Raw genomic sequence first — 22,287 nt, 5'->3', positions numbered from 1 at the left:
ATTATCTTGCTCCTGTTCCTGTGACTCTTCTTTGAGCATGCTTGGTTAGCTGGATGGCTATCAGCTTCCATTCAAGCAACACTTCTTACTGTCTTGCTTTGTGCCAGTCACTGTGGTGGGGCTGGAGACACAGACCCTAGCCTCAGGAGCCACTGAACTTGTGTGGTGAGGTTTTTCTGGCATAGGATCAGCATGTGCAAGGATCAGGAGGTATGAAAAGCACAGCAAGGGCAGGACACTGCAGGTGGGTCTCTTGTGGGGGTGCTTGGGGGCATGACTGGATGTGAAGTACCCAGTGATGGGGGATGGGCAGTGGAAGGCCTTCTGTGCTGGGCTCAGTAAGGAGCTTGAAGGGTTTCAGGTCAGGTCAGATGTGTCCTTTAGAAATATTCCCAGGAAACAAGTGCAAGGATTGGCAGGAGCATAGAGTGAGACATTGGCTTTAGGGTGACATTTATGCCTCTGACACATGGCAACATGGGACCCACTTGAGCTCTCCCTGGTCTGCCCTCCACCTGCAGCGAGGAAAGCCTTGCTGATCATACCAGAGTTGGGAGTTCCAAAGCCAGAAGGTTAAATATTTGTACCATTTGCCTCTCTTACAGTCTGTCATTAGAAAATAGAGGCAACTGGAGAGTTGAGTTAGGTGACAAGGTCTTGAAGCAGAAACCAAATAGGATTCTAGAAACAGAGTGAGCACCCAGGATGCCCTTCCAGGACATTGAGGATTTACCTCTTTGAATACATATAAAGAAACATCTTAGGTGGCATCCATGTGTTTATGAAATTGGAAATGAATATTTCACTTGTTTTTTTCTCTAAACCAATGGCTTCTGAATTCCTGCAATTTTCTTGATTTTAGAAGCCTTTCTCTAGTACAGGTGATAGGAAAATCTATTTCAAACCGCTGCTCCGGTTTACAAAGAGTTTAGAAAGTGAGTTTGCTGAAGATGGAACAGAAGAAAACTGATTGTTTTCAGGGGCTCATTCCTTCTGCACATTGAGTGCCTGCTGTATGCCTACTACTGTGTGACCCACTGGGTCACCCTTAGCCATAATCTTCTCCAAGGATGGTTGGGTAAAGCTGTAGGCAAAGACCAACTGCAGAATGACCAAGGCAACCTTGGAGAAGGAGAGCTAGGGAGTCAGATGTGGGATCCTGCCAGACTTCTCAGAGGAGGCACTGGTGCTTGAGGAAAATGCACCTCACAGGCGCCTACTGCAGGGAGCGTGAGTGACCAAGGGCCTGCTATCCCCAATTGCTCCCCACCAATGCCTATGTGCAGTGGGAACACCTGGGGTCCTAAGGGAAACCCTGGCAGACAGGACTCCCATACAGTTTTATCCAAACTGCCCTAGACCACAGCCTTTCCAGCCCACGGCTTCCACCAGTCTTCTTTCTGTCCCCCAGATAGGCTTGCATCACAGTCTGACATCTACCTCGACTTTCTCTAGTTCCTTCCCCACTTCCTTTCACACAGGCATTTCTTCTGATAAAATTCTACACATTTAATCCCGTTGGCGCCAGCCTCTTGGAGAACCTGGACCAGCACAAGTTTTAAAGGCTACAAAGGGGCCAGGCGCCTGTGGCTCACTCGGGAGAGTGTGGTGCTGATAACACCAAGGCCATGGATTCGGATCCCATATACGGATGGCCGATTAGCTCATTGGGTGAGCGTGGTGCTGACAACACCAAGCCAAGGGTTAAGATCCCCTTACCAGTCATCTTTTAAAAAAATAAAAAAATAAAGGCCACAAAGGAGTCAACTACAGAAGGGGAAGGGAAAGGACTGTCCACACACAAGTGAGGATCCCAGCAGGTGATAGGTGTGGGCTCAACGTCACTGCTGGAATAAGGGAAGCCTGTTGGGGTTGGGCTGGGCAGGGGTTGGGGGAAAAACAAGACCTCAGAGAACTTCAGAACTTGACCAAGGAGCAAGGGCACGGCATTATCAGATTCATGTTTTAGAGCAGGCAGTCAGGCAAAAGCCTCTTCATTCAATGTTAGCCTGCAATGATTTGCACTTATGTGGAGATCACATGTTTTTGTCTGAGGAGCCACAGCTTCTGTCATTTAACAAGTGGGGAGACTGAAGCATGGATAGGTCTCAAATCTGCATCTAAATTCAGGTTTGAAGCTTTTGATTTCCTGATTTGGTCCCTGCTGTGGATTGAATGGCCTCCCAAAGTCACTGAAGCTTAATCCCCATTGTAACTTGAGAGTGGGAAATCCTATCATGGTAATTGAAAGGTGGGGCCTTGAAGAGGTGATTGGATTCTGAGGACCATGCCATAGTGAATGGATTAATAATGGGGGTCATGGGTGTGCTTTTTTTTTTTTTTTTTTAAGATGACCGGTAGAGGGATCTTATCCCTTGACTTGGTGTTGTCAGCACCATGCTCTCCCAAGTGAGACATGGGCCGGCCCTATGGGTATGCTTTTGAGGGCATTAAGAGGAGAGGATCTGAGAGTCTCTCTGTGCTTCCATCATCTCACAATGTGATACCTTGTGTCGCTGAAGCCACCAGCAAGGAAGACCCTCACCAGATGTGTTCCCTGGACTTTGGACTTCCCAGCCTCTGAAATTAAGCAATAAATTTTGATTTCTTACAAATCACCCAGTTCCAAGTATTTTGTTATAAGCAATAGAAACTAACTAATACAGTCCCTAAAAGGGTAACAGTAGAACTAGTTCACACGGCTTAGTGCTGTGACCAGGCCATGTGGTCAACACTTCACATGCGCAGTGACCTGTTTAATCCTTACGACCACCCGCAAGGCAGCTACTCACACCATCTATGCTTACAGATGAGGAAGGTGAGGCACAGAGAGGTCACTCAGCCACTCCTAAGCAGCAGAACTGGGAGTTGAACCCAGGCAGGGCACCCATGGGTCCCTACTGTTCCCCAGTCACAGGACTCTGTCATTCTCATTCATAAGCTCCTTTTAAGCAGCCACTCTGTGTCAAGGAAATAATAATCCTCGTAAATGCCAAAGTTGGTTTTGCCTCCATATTTCTGTGGTTCTGGTTTAACACTTTGCTTAGGGCCTCCTAAGAGCCAGGCTTGGCAGACCTCTACCATGTAATTGAGTCCTTGTGGCCACCTTTAAAAGGTAGGTACTGGAGAAAATTAGGGCTCAGGAAGATCAGATGAGTTGCTCACAGACTCCCAGGTGATAAGCACTAGCCCCGGGATGTAAATGCAGCTTTCCCCTGTGTTCTTTACACTGTCCCGTATCTGCCTGCCTTGAAGGTGGTGCTGAAATTTGTATAATTGAAACCAGGGTCCCCAGTGTGTTCTCTAAGTCATACTTATTTACAGCTGCCCAAAGCTGTCTGGTAGCTTTTAAAAAATACAGACTGAGACTAAGTGCTTTCGTCAGGAAGCCAGTGCCTTACTGCTGTTCTTATAAATAAATCAGGCATACAAGTCCTGTGAAAAGATGCTTGGCCCTTTGCTTCCCACGGTGCTATGCTCCCAGCTGCTACAGTTCAGGAGAGATCCATGTTCCAGTAAAGAGATCTATAAGTCTGGCAGTCTCTGCAGGCAGGTCCGTCTGCTGTGTGGAAGTTGTTATTCCTTTAGATGGAAAGGCTACATGTGGTGCTTACCCAGCAATCACACTCTAATTACAGCTTCCTGCAATTTACAGCCTAATGTAAAGAATGAATATTGGGCAAATTTGTCAGCCCCTGTGGCACAGATGACAGAAAAGGTTCACTCTTCAAGGCAATGCCCTTGAACTAACACGGTGTGATTTTCCAACACTGTTTTCTGCTGAGCTGAAAGCTGAGTCTCCCAAAGTTCCCTTTTTCCTAAGTGGACATGGGAATGTGTCCCAGCTCAGAGCCGGGGCAAATGTGTGCCTTGGAGGTCAGGGAAAGTCGGGGAGGGAGGCTGTGCTCAGCTATCATCTCAAGCAGCTTATCCAGAGGTTTGACAGAGCCCTGGATCCACCTGAACCGATGATGACAAATGACCTATGGGATGAAACTGGCACTTGGGGCCAGCAGAGTAAGCTGCTTTGGCTATTTTGTTTAGTGCCTAAGAGTGAAGTTTGAAATCACAAAAGGAGCCCAGGGTAAGTGACCAGAATGAGGGCTGATTGATGGGAAGTCAGAGAAACCTAAATGATGTGGAAAATGACTTCAGAGAGGTGCTCTATCACTTTGGTTTTATAGTTTGGCATCACAGTGAAAAAAAAGGGATAGACCCTGTCGTGTGGGGTGAAGAATGGCTTGGATGAGAATAAAAATTATTCAAATTCCAGAAAGATAGTGAGATCAAAGGCACCAACCAGAGCCCCGGGGAGGTTGGAGACGTTTTCAGAAATAGGCCCACGTCCAGGGACATTTTGATGAAGACTGTGCTCTCATGGGTCCCCAGAATGCTGAGGGTGAGGTGGGCATGACCAGATGCAGTGCATGAGGACAGCATTGGATGGTCTTCTCCATGAGCTCAGCTTCTCCCATGTGCGCCTCTCAAGCCCCCCATGGGGGGCTGCACAGAGCCATGAGCCCCCTCCATGGTGCAGCTGTGCAGGCCTGCAGGCTGAGAGTTGTTCACTGGCAAGATGGCTAGGGCAGGTGCCCCACCCATGCTGGGCACAAGAAGGGATGGAAGACAACTGCCCCAGTGGGGCACAAGATAGGACAGGGAGGGAGGTACTGGGAGAAACTCGGCAGCTGGAAGGGAAGGAGGAAGTGGGGGGTGGAGAAAGAAAGGAGGAGGATGAGGAAGAGGAGCGGAAGTGACAAGTCTTCGAGGAAATGCAACAACACTGGCCCTAAGCAGAATTTCACAGAACCACAGCCAGGACTCGGGGCGGCACCTGCTCTACCCATTTGTTAAGCTCCTCAACCACCGTAATGGCTGGGAGGAGAAGGATCACTGAGTCCACGTCACAGATGAGAAGACTGAGGTGTGGGGCCGTGCAACAGCTTCCCCCGAGGTTCCACCACAGAAGGTGGAGAAGTGGGATTCAATCAACAGCACCCCCACCTACTAACTAGGGGCCTGCCCCTCCCAGACTCAGTTTCCCCCTTGTAAACCAGAGCTCATCCTGTGCCCCCAACCCCAGGGCTGGGAGGACCGTGGTTCCTGGCCCATGGAAGGCCCTCAGCATGGGTCATGTGTTCCAGCTGTCCAGTTAGAGGGCGTGAGGGGGGCTGTGATCAGAACTTGGTGGTGATGCTTGTCCTGTGGCTCCACCAGCCTCCCTGATACAGGGCTCTAGGGATGAAGGGATCAAAGATGGGAAAAGGGAGAAGCGAGAATAGGAGGGATGGCAGTGGAAGACAGATGCTGCATCACCCATTGAACCCTGCGAAATGGACATTGCAGCCCCACTCACACCAAGGGCCAGAGAGGTACTGTGACCTGCTCACACCTGGTCAGTGCCACGATAAGATCCACCCAGATGTGGGATACTCTGAGGCCCAGGCTTTTATACCCCTGTGGACAGGAAGGAGAGGCAGATTCTTGGGACGATGGCTGGACCCAGTATCTGTCCAGGGGGACAATGGAGAGTGTGGCCCAGTGAGCAGCTGCACCCAGGCAGGTAAGGCCGGCAGGGCAGGGCAGGGGGTGGGGCTGGGAGGAGTTTTCTGGGTCTGGGGAGAGGCCAGTGCTTCAGCAGGAGCAATAGTGTTGGGACCAACCCTGGCTGCCCTAGTACTGTGAGAAGGGAGCAAGAGAAGGCTAGAGGCTGTGCTGTGGGACTGGACACCCCCTTGGCCACCCTCTCAGGCCAGGAGGCCAGCAGCAAACCTGCCCAATGGGCCCTGCAGTCCAGCTGAGAGCTACCAGGGAGGTGAGTCACGTGTGTGTGGGTATTAATGTGCGTACACGTGTGGTGCCCAGACTAGGGCCCCACACACTCCAGTGGGGTGGGAGCTCCTGGAGAAAAAACCCACTCCTTGAAATTCTGAGAATCACAGGAACTCCTTCCCCTGTCCCAACTCTACCCCAGAGGCCAGGCTCCCTGCTGGGCCCCAGGATGCTACCTGCTAACCAAAAGGAGTCTCAGGCCAGTCTGGCAAGTCCAGGCCCAGGTCAGCGCCCCCTGCCCCAGTTCCAGATGGAAGGGTACCCCCACCGGGTACATGCTCAGGGCTGGTAGTTCCCTCTTGGGTGAAGACAGGTGTAGACAGGCCCTGGGCAGGTTCTCTCTGAGAACTGAGGCAACAGGCAGACGTGGGGGAGAGACGTGAGCACAGGAGCAGGGAGGTGTGGGCAGGGCTCTGGCAGGACGTCCCTGGGACAGCCAGCCCTAGTGTCTGAGACTGACAAGCACAGCCTGAGGGCTGGAAGTTGAGAAAAGGTCACCCTTGCCACCTGGCACCCAGGGCCCCAGGTTGACCGAGACAGCTGGAGCCCTGAGTCCTGGGGGTCCAGGCTCTTTTGTGCCACAGCAGCCTGCAGCCACCTGAGAAGAGCAGGTGACAGGGAGGCCAGTGGAGTCCCCACCCTGACTGCGGATGGCCTGCTGCACCGCTGGCATGCTGGGATTAGGATTGCCAGTGGAAACTGAGGCTCAGGTTGGCGCAGGGTTGGCCCATGGTCACAGACATTGTACATGCCAGAGCCAGGGCACCAGCCCAGTGTGTCTCAGCCAGGGCCCTCTTCCTCCTGGCTTTGGAGGCTGCTCCCTGTCCCAGGTGAGGAGCAAGCATCTTGGCCACCAGGAGGTGGTGCTGCATGCTCTCACAGTGTGCACCACGTGGATTGGGAAATGGGAATCCCAAAACCCGAGCTGGAAGGAGGCCCAGAGGGAGGGAAGAGGAGGCTCAGGCTCCCAGGATGGTGGGTGGCCAGGCTGGATGTGTCATCCAGTCCTCCCATGACCTGCAGGGTAGTGCTGGGGAGAAAGAAGGCACCCCCCACCTCAGCCCCTGCCCCTTCCCCTCGGCCCCCCACCCCCCATGTGTGTTACTTGGCCCACAGGGAGCCCTGTCCCAGTCACCCTACCCCACACCCCAGGTGGTGAGTGTTAGTTGAGTCAGGGCCATTGTGCCAGCTGAGACACAATGCTCAGTGACACATGCTGCCTGCCACTTCACTGGGCACCCAGCAGGTGAAGGTTCCAGGGGAGACCAGATGACCCAGCAGGGCCGGCCTGAGGGAACCTGGGTGCTAGGCACGCACCATGCCATCCAATTCCCTCTGCGGTTCCCAAGGCAGGTGGTGCTGCTCAGCCTGGGACGCTGAATTATTGGGCCCAGTGGAGGCAGCTCTCACACAGCTGGAAGCGGCTTTGGAGCCTTGGAGGGTTACTTGGGTTCAGTAGGCTGGGGGTTGGGAAGGGGACAAGGTAGAGCAAGACCTTGTCCTCTGTCTGAGAAGGGGGTGCCGGCATGGTGGCCGGCCTGAACCCTGGCAGTGGCATGTGGGGCCAGCAAACAGGCTAGGAGCCATGGGCATCAGGCTTGAAAGGCAGGCAGCCATGCCAGGGCCAAGGCAAAGGGACAAGGGTATGGAGGTTTGGGACTGGCCAGGCAGCCTCCCAGCCTCCCATAGCTCCCTGGGCACCTGGTCTTGCAGGAGCTGCCAGGAGTCACTCTCCTGGTCACAATAAACAATGATCAGAGGCCCGGCTATGAATCTGGGCAGGCAAGTCTATCCTGAAATGGGCTTGGTCAGGAAAATCAGGCCCAGCCAGTCTTGCCACCTCTCTTGAGTGGGCGTGGGCCATGACACCGGTGGGGGCGAGGCCTCATTCAGCCAGAGCACCCCACAGGCAGGCAGCCAAACAGTCGGCCCCTTACCTGTCCCCTGGGGACCCGGGCCCTGAAACCCTTGATTCCAGGCCCCAGAACCCTCTGTCCATTGTGCTGGAGCTTGACATAGTATGGCTCCCTCCTGTCCCAATAGCCCACTGTGAGTCTGGGACTAACAGATCCATCTTCTGGATGGGGACCATGTGCCCACTGCACAGTGTGAACCACTAGGTACCCAGCCAGACCCGCGTGCTCCTTTCTCCTCCAGTGGCTACTGGCAAAGTCTTGGAACAAGTCGATCGCCCAGCAATTTGTCAGGCACGTGGAGGCCCAGGGTGGGGAGGGGGAGGTCTGGGGTCAACAGCCTGAGTTCCAGCCAGGCCCACCAAAAAGACCCTGTAGGTCTTGGGACCAGGGCCCTCCTGGGGGAGGCAGAGAACTGGACACTCCCTGGGACCCTTTCCCACTCCGGATGTCCTTCAATGTGCCAAGAATCGGGCCAGGCCTGGGAGCCTGAGGAAGGTGGACAATACAATCCAGGCCTTAGCCTCAGAGCCTTCCCACAGACACTCAGCAGGGTGCAGAAGCTGCTCAGAGATGGGTTAGGGCAGGACCCATCCCAGGGGACTTGGGGGTGGGAGGGACTTCCTGGGAAGGTGGGTCACTGGACAGGTGAGGGAGGGAAGCCAGTAATTGTTCAGCACCTGCTGTATGCATGTGTTCTGTATCTCACTGTGTCCTCTCAGCAGCCCTGCGAGGCAAGCATTACTGCTCCCATTTTGCAGTGGGGACACTGGGGCTCAGGGACACAAACCAGGGAACGGCAGAGCTAGGATTTGCACCCAGGAAATCCTAAAAACTCCAAAGTGTTTGTCTTGCTAGGTAAACAGGAGCCTGTTGGACAGGGGTCTGGTGGGAAGCCTGGTAGTGGCTGGTCCCTGCCTGGATGTGTGGATGGGGACAGAGCCTGGGTGGGGAAGACAGAAGCAAGCCAAGTGGGGTGTGTGGCCCAGAGGAGGGGCTGGCAGGCCAACATTTACCCAACTCCTGCTTTGGCTGGCCTAGGACTAGACTCATTTTGCAAATGAGAGAGCAGAGGCCCAGAGAAGCAAAAGGGCCTACCAGGGTGGCCACGGCCATGGACCGGACAAAGGCTGAGGACTGAGGCTGTCTCTGGGAGTGACCCAGTCAGAAAGAGAAAGAATGGTAGGTGGAGATGGCAGAAGGCCTCGCCCCTTTTAAGAGTCCCAGGTTTATAAAATGCCTGCAATGCCTAGTGCTGGGAGGAGGGGAGGTACTGTGTCGTGAGGCAAAGTTGTTTCCCAGAGTGTGCGAGAGGTTCTGGAGTGGGTAGCCACAGCCTGGGCTCTCTGGAGGTCTTCCTGAAGGCAGTGCCTAAACAAGAACATACGAGGGTATGACATCTGGGGAACAACCCAGAAGTGACCCTGGACCTGGCCTCCACCATCAGAGCAAGGGAGCAGCCCTGGCGGAAGGGGCTTCCCAAGAATCACAGACCCTCAGAGGCTATGAGCCAGCTCAGGCTGATGCCAAAGTCCCCTCACCCACACTTGCCACTGGCAGAGCTGTGGCCTGGGGTGATCACCAGGACTCCCCTCCCAGTGCCAACTGACCTTGTTAGAAAGTGCTGCCTTTTCCCACAGGGGGATCTGCCTCTGAAGAAAAGGCAGTGCTTTGGAAGTCATTAGGTCTGAATCTAGGGTCCAGGCCTTGAGCCTCCCCAAAGCCTCTCAAAGCCCTCCCGGAAGCCTAGCCCTGGTGACTAGCTAGGGAAGTCCTTCTGACATCTAACTCTAGTGCTTCCTGCTGGACAGCCAGTCATTCCCACCATTGGCCTGGGGAAGACTCTGAGGCCTCATCTTGTGCTGAGGGCTAGAAACAAAACAGGAAGGGGCTGGGGCCTCAGTTTCCCCACCTGTAGCATGAGTGGGTTGGATGAAGTGATTACTGGGTATCTTCCAGCCCTGTCCATGTCCTGACTTTGGAGTCTTCACCCTTCAAAGTCCCTGAGCCATTGTCACTTATGGGCAATGCCAGTTCTTGCCTTCATAATCATTCATGGTGATGGTTACAACACCCATGGCCAGAGAGTACTGTCTCCACACACTGAGCCGACGCTTCTGCAGGCCACGGGGCACTGTGGACCACAGTGGGAAGCTTAGGGATTCTTTGGCTGCAGAAGTTGTAGACCTCCACCTGCCACCCCTGCCTGGGCAGGGTGGGAGCCCCCCACCAGTGGGCTACCCACCCAGCAGGACATGTGTTCACCACACCATAGTACAAACTGGGGCACAACATTTGGTTCCAGAAGCTCCTGCTGAGGGAGGCAGACAGCAAGCACAAACAGGGGGACGGGACTTTCAGATGAATTTAAAGAGGGTGATGGGACAGAGGGTGTGTTCATTTCTAAGGTGACATCTGAGACTGAGGGATGAAGAGTTACCTAGGGGAAAAGTTGGTGCCAAAGGTCCAGGCAGGGGAGCAGGCAGTGCTCAGAGTAGGGCCTGGGCCTGGGGTGCAGGAGCGTGTGGGTCCAGGGCCAACACAGCCGGGAGGTCAGGTGCAGGCAGGGTGTGGGTGGAGGGGTGTTCCCGGGGGTGATGGGCCTCAGCCCTGGGGGTGTAGAATACCTTGATGAGCCCCATGAACCCTGGTCCTGATCTTTAAAAGAGAAACAATAGTTCCAGTAATTCTGGCCTTGACCTCTGTTTGCCCATGGCTGCTGGGAGGGTCGGGTGGCACAAAGGACGGGAAATGTGTGGCCCCTTACAGGCACAGAACAGGCATTTCGTAACGGCGCCTACGGCAGCACGAACCCTTGTGTAACCAGAACAGGGCTGAGAGATGGGCTGATGGCCCCCTAACTCCCCCTCCCAGAGCCAGGGTCGGCCGAGCCCCTCTTCAGGGGCCTCTGGTATTGGGGTTACCATGGGCAGGGTGAGTCAGGCCCCTCCAGCCCCACTGCCAGACCCCAACTAGGCCCAGTCTGTCACTTTCTCCCTGCCCCCCTCAAAAAAAGAAACATTTCCAACACACCTCTTGGGGCCCGGTGTATTTTTTAAATTCAATTGAAATTCACATAACATAAATTTACCCATTTTTAAGTGAACACTTTAGTGGCAGTAAGTAATCCACAATGTTATGCAGCCACCACCTCTATCTAGTTCCACAACTTTTTCATCATCCCCAAAAGAAACCCTGTACCTGTTAGCTCCCATTCTCTCCTCTCCAGCCCGGCATGGCCCACCTTGGCCCACCACAGCCCCCTCCCACCTGTCCCTGCAGGCAGCAGCTTCCTGGCCATCTGGAGCAGGCAGATAATGGCACCTGGCGGCCAGCAGGTTCCTGGGAGCCAGCTGCCGCTGAGCAAACAACCGGGAGGGATAGAGTGTCGACAGGGGAGGGGACAGGCCTCTGCTCCGCCCCCCTCACCTTCCCCACTCCTTGGCCTCTCCCTGCAGCCTGGAGCTCAGGTGGGCCACTGGGCAGGTGAGGTGGTGGCTGCTTGGGCCTGGTACAGCCCTCCAGATAGTGGTCTTGCCCCATCCCCAGTGGGGTCGCCAGAGGGGGCCACGTGGCCACATGAACGACCAGCCAGGCTCCCCCGGAGGCAGGGCCTCCCAGAGCTAGGCTAAGGAGCTTCCTGCCCACAGAGGTAAGTACTGGGCCCTGTGACTGTGGCCAGAGGGAGGCGAGGAGGCAGACAGGGCTGCCTGCATGGGAAAAGGGATGTACCCAGTACCCCAGCAGTTTGGCATGAGACTGAAGAGCAGACATCCAGGGTTAAAGAACAGGCACAGGGTGGTCAAGGGACCCATGGTAAAGCTGGACACCCAGACGGGGTCAAGCAGATCCCAGGGAACCAGTGAGTACTGGGCAGGGGCCAGCATGGTGGGCGGGCTGCACTCCCTTGCCCCCCAATCTGCTGCTGCAGCCAGTGTCTATCTGGGCCTTCCCCCCAGACCCCTTGGGCAGGCAGGACAAGAAGGGCTCCCCCAACTCTCTCAGACCTGGCTGGAAGATAATCTTGGGCCCCTACAAAGCAGGCTTCCCGCAAGCTCATGGCAAGAGGTGGAAGTTTGTTTTACAGAGGAGAAACTGAGGTGGGGACCTCCCCAGGCCATAGGTAGCTGATATCTGAGCCCAGGAGGCTAAGCCCCAGGCAGGGAGGGAGCCGGGCCTTGGGGCTGGTCCTGAGCATTGAGGGCACTGAGGGCTGCTCAGGGTCAGGCAATGGGTGTGATGGTCAGACCAAAATTCCCACGAGGGGAGTGGTGACCATAGGCAGGCCCTCATCCCGGGATGCCCCTATGCCCAGGGCAGGCCCAGGAGTGCCAGGGAAGGTCTACCAGGGACAATGGCCAGGCAGAGATTTGCCTCCCAGCCATGCCAGGTCGGAAGCTCTGTGGTGGGCATGGCATGGCAGAGCCCACTCCCGGCATCCCTGGCTCAGCCTCAGCCCCCGTCCTCACTCCATCTCCCTCCCCTCGCTGGGCTGCTTCCTGCTGCCTGAGCCTGCACCTCTGCCCTGCACTCTTCCCATCCGCAGATGAATAATGCCTCAGGGCTCCTGGGAACAGCCAGCATCCCCCTGTTAGTGACCTGGCCACAGTCCAGCCCCTCGCCAGCCATGACCGTGGTGCCCACCGGGCCGCAGATGGACCATGTGGGGAACGACTCCCAGGGTGCCCCACGGCTCTTCCTCACCACTACACTGGCCCAAGGCATCTCAGGTGTCTTCGTGTGGACAGCCCTGGTGCTCACCTGTCACCAGGTAAGCCCCCACCTCTGAGCTTCCCTGGGGACCCCAATCTCCATGGGATGTGGCCCCAGTTCAGCCTGGCCCCACTAGGTGCTGCTGGGATCTGGGACCTCCAGTGATGGCCCTCAGTACAGACACCAGAGGCCTGGCTGGAGTGGAGGAATGTGCCCAGGGGCTCTTAAGGCAGTGTTAGGCCAGGGCACAGGGGGAAAGGACAGGGGCTTTCTCCAGGACGTGGCATGTGGGAGCCACACCCGAAGATAGGGAGGTGTCTGCCAGGCAGAGGGCAGAGCGCTGGCCGGGTGCCACCCGGGCTATTTCATCAGCCCCTCACCCTGCTTATCAAGGTCAGAGATATGATCCCGTTTCACAGAAACGAGGACTGAGGCTCAGAGAGACCAAGTCTTTCCCAGGCTCACGTAGCTGGAGGGGGAGGGGGAGAAGGGCCTCTTCCCTCCAGAGGCACAATATCCTGGAGAAAGCTGGCAAGGGCTTGGACTTTGCTCTGTAGGGAGCTGTGAGCTGAGCCGGAAGCAAGGAGCAGGGAGCTGGGCGAGCAGGGAGCTGGGGCGAGCAGGGAGCTGGGCGAGCAGCGAGCTGGGGCGAGCATGGGGAGGTGGTAGCAGGGAGCAGGGAGCAGGGCCGGAGCTTGGCTACAGGAGACAGGACTTTAGGAGGGATGGCTCATGGGAGAAGCAGAGGAGAGAAGCAGCATTCCCAAGCCCTGAGCCACACATAGCCCCCCACTCAGAGCCATCACCAAGTGGGGAGATAGGGCAATCCCCAGATGGAGAAGCAGCCAGGCCCAGCAGCAAGGAAGGGTCAAGGAGTGGGCAAGCAGGGGGTGGTGCCCGAGCGTGGGTGCAGCAGGGCTGGGTACAGGATGGGCCCGAGAACTCTCAGATACGCAGAGAGGCAGAAACACATCCCTGGCCAGGAGAACAGTGTGAGCAAACATGGGAGGAAGGAGCTCGTGCGCTGGCCTGCTGGGGCGTTTGCCAAGGACCCTTGAATGCCAGTATAAGGAGTTTGACCTTCAGCCTGGGCGGGGGAGGGGATGCTGGGGAGCCAAAGACAGCTGTTGAGGGGGTGAGCTGAGAGCAGAGCTGCCTGTTAGGATGGTTCCTCTGACACTGAGGCGGGAAGTGGATTGGCAGGTGAGCCCAGGGTCAGGGGGCAGGCAGGAGACCGGTAGGCAGGATCTTAGTGACAGCCACTTGCTGGGTGATGCACATCTAGGTGTGGCCTCAACCAGAATATGAGGTGACACCATACATGTGAGGGAAGGCCAGACAGAGTACCGAGCCTCGAGGCAGTACAGAAATGGGCCCTTCCTGTTGGGGCCATCAGGGAGGACTTCCTGGAGGAGGCAGTATTTGAGCGGTAATCCTGGGGACCAGCTACGTGTGTGTGGCTATAGCCTGGCTTCCAGGGTCCACACAGTCAGGACAAGGCTCATGGAACCCCCTTGCACTGCAGCCTCAGGCCCTATTCCCCATCTTCCACCCCCAAGCCCACTACCAGGCCCACCCTTTTGTGAAGAGTCCCAGACTCTCCGCTCATTTACAGTCCTACTGGACAGAGAAGTGCTTTAGCCCATGGCTTTACAGATGGGGAAACCAAGGCCAGAGAAGACAGCGGCTTGCCAAGATCACCCAGCCAGGCAGTGCCAGTGCCAGGAAAGGTCTCCCAATGGCTGACCATGCCGTACCCTCCCACTGTGCCAGCTGGAGAGTGTGTGACTGATAAAGAGTCTGTCCTTGACGCCAACCTGCCTGCCCTCTCCCACCCCCTGTTTCCTGCCCTAAGAAGCTGGGTGCATGAGTTCTCGGCACACACCACTGCCTCTGCATCATGTCCTGCGCCTACTTCCACTCATGGCACCTCCTCCAGGAATCCTTTCCCACAGCACCCCTCGTACATGGCCCACAGCCAGCTACCTGTGTGCCCAGCTCCCCAGCTCCTCTTCCTCGTAAAGACCCAGTTGTTGTTTTGCCATGTCCTTGTAGAAAACATAGACAATCTAGAAAGGTTTAAAGACAAAAATTATAATCACCCATATTTTCTTACTACCCGGGGATAAGATAGTGGTGTATTTCCTTTCATTTTTTACCAGGCATTTTTAACATATTTGAGATCCTACTTCCTTCTTGGTTTGTCATCCTGGTTTTTTTTTTTTGGCAGTTGGCTGGGACAGGGATCTGAACCATTGACCTCGGTACTGTAATACCACACTCTAACCAAAGGAGCTAACCGGCCAGCCCTCATCCTGATTTTTAGATGTCACATTCTGTCAGAGCATTTTCCCGTATGGGTATATATGTGAGCATCATTTTAATGATGTTTAATATTTAACAACCCTTTGTATGGTTGCACTAGCCCTGCCCCACCACCATGTATGGGGTCCCGTTCTTGTACACAAATCTTTTTCTATATTTCTGAAGAGATTTGTTCCTAGGGACAAATTCCTAATAAGGGTCAAAGGGTATACATACTCCTTCTGTCCCCATGTTGACAGCAAACTGCTTTCCAGGTTGCCTGTGTCCCATTAGGGTCATGATATGTCCCTCTCTCTTTCCCCAGGGTCTGACACTGAGCAGGTCTCAAGAAATTCTTGCTTAATAAATGAATGAATGAATGAATGAATGAATGGATGGATGAATGAGTGTCCCCCCTGCCAGAGTATGCTAAGAACAGGCATCCATCCACGCCCAAGGAAGTTATTTACTGAAAAACAAGAGATCTATTGTACAACATGGTGACTGCTATAAATAACAATGTACGTATACTTGAAAATTGCTAAGAGAATAGATTTTAAGTGTCCTCACCACAAAAAAAATAATTATGAGAGATAATGGATAATGACTTGATTTAGCCATTCCACAATGAATCATATTGTACACCATAAATGTACACAACTTTTATTTGTCAATTAAAAAATAAATTTAAAAAACATAGATCTAATTCTACTATAATCAGAAATATATGTTTAATACATAGTTATATATATGAAGTATATATAAAATATATTATCTGATTACAATTAAAAAATATTTATTTTCTCTAATTATAATAAGCATGCTCATTGCAGAAAACTAGAAAATATAAGAAAATATAAGGTCACAGGTGGCCTGCCAATGGGAGAACTCTGCACACCCCTCCACCCTCCACTGCCTTGTCTGAGCTGGCACAAGGCAGCGGGGTGGCAGGTGGCCTGCCAGCCGCACCCTAACACTCCCCACCCCTGACCAGATATACCTGCACCTGCGCTCCTACACCGTGCCCCATGAGCAGCGCTATATCATTCGGCTGCTCCTCATCGTGCCCATCTACGCCTTCGACTCCTGGCTCAGCCTCCTCCTCCTGGGAGACCACCAGTACTACGTCTACTTTGACTCCGTGCGGGACTGCTACGAAGGTGAGTGATGCTGCTCTGGGCCACCCAGCGTTGTCTGAGAGGGAAACAGAGAGAGAAAGAGAAGCCCAAAGCTGGGTTAGGTGGGGGGAGCCAAGTGAGGGGACTCCCGGGGCCTGCACACATACACACACTTCCATGGCTAGCCCCCCACAGTACCCCTACGTTCCTGGCCCCTGTTGGGAGGGGCTGCCAGATCAGTGATGCTAGCAGGTTTGGATACAAGACCCCCAGGCCTTCAGTGGGGATGGACTGCAGGTGGGCCTGCCCTGAGCCTGGGTGGGGAAGGCAGAGGGTGCCCACTGCAGCTGTGACGTGCTACTGGCTATACCTCTCCTGGGATGGTGTGCGCCCAGAGCTGGGCCGAGCTGGAGCAGTTTGAGCGAGGCCCGTGGAGGGACCTCCAGTCTCCAGACCTCCAGGCCTGCCAGTCACAGCCCCTCCTGAGCCTCAGCTTGTCCCCCATGAAATGGGCACCTCGGAGTTCTGTGTGGGTCTGGCAGGAGCCTTTGTGCAGGGCGGGGTCCCCGTGGCTCACCGGGCTCACCTGTCCCCTTGCCCGCCCGCAGCCTTTGTCATTTACAGCTTCCTGAGCCTCTGTTTCCAGTACCTGGGGGGCGAGAGTGCCATCATGGCTGAGATTCGGGGGAAGCCCATCAAGTAAGTCCCTCACCCAGAGCCATTCCCAACACCCCACATGCCCAGGATGGAGCAGCCTGGGCTGGTACTGGGGACCGTGTCCTCCAAGCCCCGTTTCAGGGACTTCCCACTCCCAGGTCCAGCTGCTTCTATGGCACCTGCTGCCTGCAGGGCATGTCCTACTCCATCGGGTTCCTGCGATTCTGCAAGCAGGTGAGTGGGGGTCTTCCCCCGCCTGCCTCTGCCCAGCCCCTTCCACCCACCCCAGTTCCCTTCCACCCACCCACTGGGGCAAGGGCTGGGGGCTGGCTCACTGACAGCTGCTCCATGCCTCCTGCCCTATACCCACCCTCACTCCCACTGTCCACCCCAGGCCACACTGCAGTTCTGCATTGTGAAGCCCATCATGGCCTTGACCACCATCGTCCTGCAGGCATTCGGCAAATACCATGACGGAGACTTCAAGTAAGGCCAGGGGGTACGCACAGGAACCTAGCCGGGGCACAGGGCCATAGGAGGGCAGTTCAGTGTAGAGCTAAGCCAGGCCTCCCCCTCCTCATGGGAAACTGCCAGGGGGAGGCTGTGGCTAATAACACCGAGAGGAGCTGTGCCTTGTCATGACGTACAAGCTGAGGACCCCAGGGCTGCATGGCCCAGGCGGCAATGGGTCCCTCAATCCCCACCCTGCCGTGGAACCCCTCCCCGGGTGGACAAAGGTTGGATTTAAGGGCACCTGGGCCAAGGGAGCCAGGTTCTGCCCTGACCTGCCAACTGAGCAGAGTGCAGGTGGGGAGTGCCCCAGCTTGCGCAGGGAGGGTCCACACACACAGGCTCACACACGTGCACGCACCATGAGCATGCATGCATCACACATGTACGTTCACACATGCACGTGCACACACATAACACAGACACATGCCTGTGTGTCCACAACATGAAGTACCCATTCCTTTGGGCTGTGATCAGGTGAATGGAGACTGGGGGAGGGGGCAGCTTTCTGACAGGGCAGTCAGGGTCGAGAAAAGGAGACAGTATCCTGAGATGAGGAGGGGCAGGAGGGCTCTGTGGGGAGAACAGCCACACATCCTTGCCATACCCCTGCATGGGACTCAGTGAGGCTCCCCTCTGGCAGCCCTGGAGGGAGGGTCCTGGGCAACAGTATTGCCAGGCTCAGGGAGGAGGGCCGAGCCAAAGGGAGGGCAGAAGGGGGTGCAGGGCCTGTCCTGACCACGACCCCTCTTCTGGTTCAGCATCCGCAGTGGCTACCTCTATGTGACCCTGGTCTACAACGTCTCCGTCAGCCTGGCCCTCTACGCCCTGTTCCTTTTCTACTTCGCCACCAGGGAGCTCCTACGGCCCTTCGAGCCCATCCTCAAGTTTCTCACCATCAAGGCGGTCATCTTTCTGTCCTTTTGGCAGGGTATGTGGGGTTGGGTGGGGTGGGTGGGGTTGCTGAGGCAGGGGCTGGAGGCCAGAGAACCTGGGTTCAAATCACATCTCCACCGCCAGTCCCCATGTGTCCTCAGTTTCCCCAGCTGTAGCAGAGGTCAGTATCAGCTTGAAGCCTGTAAAGCCCCTGGGTACAGGGAAAGTGGGGAGGTCCCCTCATCAGATCTGGCCCCTTAGTCAGGGAAGATAGGCTGTGCAGATGGAGCAGGTAGAGGCCACACCAATGTTTCCTAAGTCCTCTTCCCAGCCAGGCCGTGGGCCAGGCCGTGGGCACGCGCAGCCCCCATTTGCAGAGGACCACAACTGCCAGACGGTGAGAGCTGGGGGTTGGACCCAGGTCTGGGGCTGGACATAGCAGGGTTGGCCCTCGGGGAGCTTCTGGGCATCCCCTATGCCAAGACCCCTGACTTTGGAGATGCCCAGCCCCTGTGAACCTCAGGCTCCCTGTCCATGGAATGAGACTGCATGGACAGGATGTCACAGGGCAGGTCAGTGGAGCTGCTGTGGGGGCCTGAAACTTTTCCTACCCTGCAGACCCCCGCCAATCCCCCAGGCCAGCCTCAGTGAGGACCTTGGCTGGGGTCAGGCCCATCCAGCCTCCCATCCAAGGCTGGGGGCCTGAGTGGCTGTTGCCATCCCCAGGGATGCTGCTGGCCATCCTGGAGAGGTGTGGGGTCATCCCCGAGGTCCAGACCATCGACGGGAGCAGGGTAGGGGCCGGCACACTGGCTGCAGGCTACCAGAACTTCATCATCTGCATCGAGATGCTGTTCGCTTCTATCGCCCTGCGGTACGCCTTCACCTGCCAGGTGTACTCAGAGAAGAAGGAGAACTCGCCAGGTATGCTGCGACGTGCCAGGCATCCATCCACACACGAGGCCCGGGGATGTCAACTCGCTGGACAGGCCCCTCATCGGCATCGGGTCTAGGCAGCCAGGCAGGCAGATGCTTGCAGCTCTGAGTGAGACAAGGCTGGACTGGGACAGAGGCCAGAAGATCCCTCCAGTGATAGGGCATTGGTGCCCCCAGCTGGGTGTGCCCCGTTTCCACACCCAGACTCTGAGACCAGCCTGACAGGAGGGGCTGAGACTGGCTGGGGCTGGCATCCCTAGTGAATGGACCATTTGGGCAGGGATGGCCTGTGGCTGCCCTGATGCTGCCTGGCCCCATCTGGTCAGTGTGGAGGGTATGAAGGGCTCACCCCAGGCCAGCCCAAGGCATTCCCCCCTGAGAGCCCCTCAGAAACTCAAGGGGGACATGGCCCCTGGCAGGGGTCTGGGCAGGGACAGGCCCCAGTGTTGGGGCTAAGATGGAGGAGCTGGGCTGGGGTTTAGGGATCTTGGGGGTCCTGGACATGCAGGAGCCACAGCCCTGGGCAGCCCAAGGCCGGTGGGGAGCAGACACATCAGGGTAGACCAGGGAGGTGGGGCTGAGAGGCTGTGTCCCTGGGGCTGGGTTATAATGGGTGGATGATGGGGTCCAGGAAGCCCCCCAGCCCCAGCCCATGTGCTGTCTACCTCCCAGCCCCCACAGCACCCATGCAGAGCATCTCCAGTGGCCTCAAGGAGACCATGAGTCCCCGAGACATCGTGCAGGATGCCATCCACAACTTCTCCCCTGCCTACCAGCACTACACGCAGCAGGCCACGCATGAGGCCCCAAGGCCCGGCCAGGGTGTGCACCCCTCACCCAGCCCCCACCCCAGCACAGCCGGTGGCTCTGGTGGGGGCAGGAAGAGCCGGAACATAGAGAAGAGGATGCTGATCCCTTCAGAGGACCTATAGGAGGGCCTCGAGGTTGCCACCACCTGGCTGGGGACCCAGGTTGCCCAGGTCTCTGGAAAGAAACAGGGCTCCCCACCCACCAACCCTCTTGCCAAAGGTCAAGCCTCTCCCAAGAGCCACCTATGAGGCCCATGGAGTGCAGGTCCCATCCTACCTCCAGCCCGTGGATCAGGGCACTCTCGGCCCTGCCAGGGGCCCAGGGCCAGAGCCCCAGGAGAAGGCACCTGAGGAAACTGGACAAGGCTGGGAATCCACTGGGCTCACCTGGCTCTCAGCTCCAGGTGGCTGCTGAGGTCTTGGCTGCATGGGCCCAGGGGAGTTGGCTCCTCCTTCCACAGACAGACTGAAGGGCAGATCCCAGGCTGGGCAGCTGAGGGAGGGATGGCTGGGGGAGCGGGGCAGCCCAGCACTGAGTTGGCACAGGAGCTGCGTGCGGGAGCCACACAGGCTGGCCGGGGCAGGAAGATGACTCTCAGCTGAGCCTGGCTGTGGCCGTCTTGGGCACATGGGAGAAGGGCCCTGCTCCACCCACACTCCAGCCACAGGGGAGCCCTGGCGAGGCCCCCCACACAGGGGAGGGTGTGCCTGGTGTGGTCCAGGATATGCCAGGGGCCTATTGGCACAGAACCTCCAGTGTTATGTGGAAGGCTTGTGAGCCATGTGCTGCTTCCCAGGGATTCACTCTTATTTATATATAAACCCCTTGGATTTTCTAATGGCTCGACTGGCTTCTGTTCCTGCAGGACCAGTATCCTGAGTGATGGGCCACAGTGGGGTGGTCAAATGAGGCCCATTGTTCTGAATCTGAGTGTTGGGGGAAAGGTCCCTGCCTGGGCAGCCAGCCACAGCATTGCTCAGAGCAGTGCAGGGCAAAGAGCACGGACTTTGAGATTAGATGCCCGACCCTGTGCCACCTGTGAGAGCCGAAGCAGTCGCCACCCACCTCGGAGCCTCAGCTTCCTCAGTAAAATGGGCCTCATGCCAGCCCCATCCCCCTGCAGTGGGTGGATGAGGCCACGGGACACAGGGAGTTCCTACCTGGGAGCTTGCTTCTCTCTTCCTTCTCTTCCTCCGTGTGCCAGGCGGGGCCCAGAGTTCCAGAAGAGCTGAGCCTGAGACACAGCCCCTGCCCTCAGCAAGGTGGAGGGGCCGATACCCTTGGAAGCACAGGAGAAGACAAAGCAGCCCGGGGGACTGAGGAAGGCCTCCTAGAGGACTTGTAGTTGGGCCTTGGGATGAGGCAGTGTCACCACATTGGGGCATGACAGGTAGAGGTGATGCAGGGTTTGCAGCCTGGTGTGCAAGTCTGGGTCAGTTCTGTGTGTCTGGGGCCCACAGCACAGGGGCATGGGGTTGGGGGCAGGTGCAGGAGAGGTGGGCTGGGCCTGGGGAGCTCAGGGACTGTCTGTGGGGAGCCAGGGCCCGGCTGGCCAGGCAGGCACAGCAGACAGGAAGGCCCAGCGAGCACTACCCAGGGATGGCAGCTCCCTCCCCTGTAGCCTGGCTGCTGCTCCCACAGGCAAACAAGGAAAGAGGGAAACATGCCCAGGATCTTGGAGAGACTCAACAAGGCAGGAACTGACCAGCGGTGTCTGGCCCAGAGTTGGGGCCACTCCCCTGCCCTCTTGCTCCCTGTGCCTGGGGACATGGAGGACTCAAGGCCAGCAGCCTCTCCAGGGCCCAGTCCAGCTGCCTGATAAGATAGGCTGAGCTCCTCCCTGCATTCAGCTGCAAAGACCCCCACCTGCCCTATCGTGCCCTCTGCAGCTGGCAGCCTCATGGGCAGCTCCCGTGGCCAGGCCCCCATGCCTCACTCAGCAGGTTTGAGAGGGGGCACGGCGTTCTCCAGGGAACTGCTGACCGGGAGGGAGGTTTTCTGGAGGCTGTGGAGGAGAAGCGGGTGCTAGGTTTTGCTGAGCTCATGCGAGGCTTCTCTGGTGTCCTTGCCAGACCCTGGGGTGCCAGCCCTTGCCCTAGAGGCCGTCACCCCCTTGGGACCTGAGTTGCCCAAAGCTGTGTGCACGGAGAGCAAGTGGGAAAGGGCCCCTTCTGGAAACCCAAACACTGTGTGGGTTGCAGGCTGCAGGGCCATGGCGGCACAGGACAGGCTGAGCAGCACCCCAGGCCTGAGCTTTGGGGAGGCAGAAGAAGTTGGCATCGACCCAGCACCCACTCGCATATGCCAAGGACAGTGCCAGGAACCCAACATACACTTACTTCTCATGAAGCCCCAGGAAAGGTGACTGAGGCCAGAGACGGGGAGCAAGTTGCCTGAAGTCACAGCTGGCCAGAGCCAGCTTGGACACAGGTGGGCTGACTCCACAAAGGCCACTCTCTCCACCTGGCCACTTGCTCCTCCACAGACACCACCCTGAGCATCAGGCCTTTCCTCCTACAAGATAAAGCCGTAAGGGCTGAACATGGTGCCTGTGGCTCCTGCCCCATGGAACACAGCCACAGAGTAGATCAGGAGCTGTCCAGGCTGCGTTTGTCTTG

The 22,287-nt window shown here is 56.5% G+C and overlaps 1 protein-coding gene across 1 annotated transcript; it reads left to right on the top strand.

Moving 5' to 3' along the window:
• The first annotated feature begins 12,291 nt into the window (after positions 1 to 12,291).
• TMEM184A (transmembrane protein 184A) lies at positions 12,292 to 19,902 on the top strand. The gene is made up of 8 exons (XM_063091478.1): positions 12,292 to 12,516; positions 15,757 to 15,922; positions 16,489 to 16,579; positions 16,696 to 16,771; positions 16,932 to 17,023; positions 17,809 to 17,978; positions 18,650 to 18,847; positions 19,532 to 19,902. Exons 1-8 carry the CDS (start codon positions 12,292 to 12,294, stop codon positions 19,789 to 19,791), a joined length of 1,278 nt encoding a protein of 425 aa, XP_062947548.1. The 3' UTR covers positions 19,792 to 19,902.
• Positions 19,903 to 22,287: the final 2,385 nt, after the last annotated feature.

The sequence above is a fragment of the Cynocephalus volans genome, chromosome 3 (genome assembly GCF_027409185.1).
Source record: "Cynocephalus volans isolate mCynVol1 chromosome 3, mCynVol1.pri, whole genome shotgun sequence".
In the NCBI taxonomy this organism is placed as follows: domain Eukaryota; kingdom Metazoa; phylum Chordata; class Mammalia; order Dermoptera; family Cynocephalidae; genus Cynocephalus; species Cynocephalus volans.
The sequence above is the reverse complement of the archived record's forward strand: the minus strand, read 5'-3'. Positions and strand labels throughout refer to the sequence as shown.

Coding starts and splice junctions, on each gene's coding strand:
- TMEM184A (XM_063091478.1), top strand. CDS start 12,292: ATGAATAATGCCTCAGGGCTCCTGGGAACAGCCAGCATCCCCCTGTTA. Junction 15,923..16,488: donor CGTGCGGGACTGCTACGAAG/GTGAGTGATGCT, acceptor GCCCGCCCGCAG/CCTTTGTCATTTACAGCTTC. Junction 16,772..16,931: donor TCCTGCGATTCTGCAAGCAG/GTGAGTGGGGGT, acceptor TGTCCACCCCAG/GCCACACTGCAGTTCTGCAT.